General features: G+C 40.1%; 1 protein-coding gene across 1 annotated transcript; it reads right to left on the bottom strand.

Annotated features, from left to right (window-relative positions):
- Positions 1-750: 750 nt before the first annotated feature.
- On the bottom strand, positions 751-2001 carry LOC128998919 (uncharacterized). Its single transcript, XM_054425276.1, has one exon. It carries the CDS (start codon positions 1999-2001, stop codon positions 751-753), a length of 1251 nt encoding a protein of 416 aa, XP_054281251.1.
- Between the last annotated feature and the right edge of the window lie 760 nt (positions 2002-2761).

Below are 2761 nucleotides of genomic sequence, written 5' to 3'. Positions count from 1 at the left end.
AAGCTGCTTAGCAGAAGGAGTTTTAAGTTTCCATTCGTCAAAGGTCTTTACTCTCACTTCTGGGTTGTTCATGTCTAGCATAGCTGGGTTTTTCAAACACCAATCAGCCAGTTTGTGTACATTGGTTTGTGAACAATAAAATCCTGGAGCATGTAAATGATGAAACAAACACTGATTCTTTTGTTTGGATAGTTCTTCAACGGGAGGAAGTAGTAGAAAATCGCTCGATAGAGGGGGGCCTCCAAGTAGCTCAAGACTGAACACAACTCTTCTGTTCTCTAGCAACTTTTCCAAAACCTTTGCCTTTTCAGTTGAAGCAGCATACAATAGGTTTACATTGCAGCAAATGTCTCTCAGAGATGACGTGAGAGAGCTATATTCAACGTTTCCTGTTCCGAATCCGAGGCCGTGATAGTGTTTACTCAACCACCTGTTATGATTGTCAAACTGTGAACTGTGCCACCCTCCGCAATCATGTTGTGTGCTTGGAAAAGTAGATCTGGATCCATCCTTAGGTGGTGAGAAAATCCAATGTTGTACACATCTTGAATCCAAGTCCAATATGCTCAATTCCTTGATAACCACTGTCTTATCCTCTCCGATAAAAGCACTAAAATCTATGATGGCCTGTTTAATCATGACTGAAAGTTCTAACTCCAACGAAATTCAAGTTGAGACTGAGAAACCAAACCGACAAGAGCGGGCTTTATAGCCTATCCCCACCCCAAATTCCAACACTTTCTGCATGAATCACATTATCCGATGAACCAGGTTAGTGGCTGGCTCATAGCTGAATGACTTGTCGTGAATTATCAAACAATAAGCAGCAGTCCCTGGAGGGAAAGCTTCGCTGGCCTCAAATTCTAAACGAATATCAACAGGGGCTGACCTAAGGGATTCGTTTTGCTTAGAACAGTCAATTATGATTAGTGGTGCATAAGAAATGAAATTTTTAACGTCCAAAAGTGGTTGTGATGGAACATTGTAATACGACTCCTGAAAACGGCTATACATGTCGTAGAGTATAGCGTAGTGGTTCTTTGCAATGTCTAGTTTTAAATCATCATAAGGATAGTTAATAGAGTTTAAATGAAGTTTTATGTTTGATATCTTGCAGTGATCAAAGCATGCGGCAGACTTTTTCATGTTGTTTTTGCGATTCTCCTGGAAAGCCACTATGACGTATCTTGGCTTCTCTAGCTGTGATGCCGTCTTTACTGACCAAGATTGCTTGTTTGATTGTGGCAAAGAGGGATACTCATAGAGTTCCCAGCTTCGATACTCTACAGGAACACTCGTTCCCCTTTCTAAATGTCTAAGCAATGCAATTCTTTGTCTATCACTCAAAGAAACGTAGGGAACCCTCCAGCATAGTTTCTCTAGTTTAACTTTAATATCTTCAGGAGTTGTGTCAGTAGCACCACTTGAGGTCCACAAAACTGCATTTTTGTCCCCGGCCGACCTCAGTAGAACAAGCTCATGACGGCAGTTGACAATAACCTTTCTATAATCTTCTGCGAACCCCAGAAGCCTACTTAGCGGTATGCAAAAACTAAAATTTCCATCAGTGTCAGTCACATGACTTTCCAAAGTGGAAGACAACTTATTCACCTCGGTTGGCCAGCCAGAGTTCCCTAAACTTCTTAAAGAGTTCTCTCCAATAGAAGCAAATCCTTTCATTGTAGAAGTTATACCTGGGTTCCTAATGCGATCTATTTCAACTCCATTAATTTCATACCGTATCTCGTCAAACAAAAATGCAAATGCGTTTGGAGTGAACTTTGTTTTTGTAGTTGCTGTATTGTCTGACTTCAATAGCTTTCCCTCAACATACAAATAACTCATAGAAGGCACAATGCATATATCTTGTTGTTGAATTGGTATTCTTATCTCGTCATTGTTGTCTAGTGTGGTAGAAGAGTAAGGGAAATGAGTGTGAAATTCCATGTGAGAAATAGTGTCATCAAATGGGACACTACTAAAAATATCCAGTACATCCATTATTGAAGTATTTTATAGCCCAAGGAGCGTAAAAACCTTCGGTTTGTGTGTGTTAGTCGCTTGGGTGACAAACAAACACTGCTTGGTACTGTTGAGTGTGCACCCAATAAATAGTCGTCGGAGTTATGGGTTTTCTTGACTCTGTCTATATGACCCTTTGATATTCTTGGTCTTGATAAACAGTTTGAAAAATATAAGTAACCCATCTCCTACTAACTGTTCAACTAGGGACCTTCCTCAAGTGTAAACACACTGTAATACGTTCTCCTCTAAAATTCACCAACCTATCGTCCTGGTCTACAATCCGTAGTGTTATGTTACTTATTGCCCTCGTGGTGATTGGAAGGTAAATGATTGTACTGGGTATTTCAACAAGCTTATATCCTGGTGGTACTGCTGGGAAAAACTGATGGATTGTATGACTTTGCTTATTATTAACGAAAGACCCGCCCGCTATGCTGCATTCAACTCTAATCGTGTTTGTCTTAAAAATATCCACAACATTCTTCGAGTAGTGCTCATTTCCAGGTCCTATGACCTCAGAATCGAAACCCAGGAGGCTGCCAATAGAGTTGGGTTGAGAGAAATCCACCTGAGCGTTACATTTCAGAGTAGTTTGCAATGTATTGTTGTTTGTTCCCAAGCGAAAAAAGTACTTCTTTTCCTGTGTAGCCAACATCTTTAGCTTATCCTGTATGAAACGTTCAATATCCATTACTTCATATGTACCAGTAGGTATTTTAATAATCTTTCCATTATC

This window comes from Macrosteles quadrilineatus, unplaced genomic scaffold, assembly GCF_028750875.1.
Source record: "Macrosteles quadrilineatus isolate MER2022 unplaced genomic scaffold, UCM_ALF_1.0 Scaffold_7__1_contigs__length_78375512, whole genome shotgun sequence".
Taxonomy (NCBI): Eukaryota; Metazoa; Arthropoda; class Insecta; order Hemiptera; family Cicadellidae; genus Macrosteles; species Macrosteles quadrilineatus.
The sequence above is the reverse complement of the archived record's forward strand: the minus strand, read 5'-3'. Positions and strand labels throughout refer to the sequence as shown.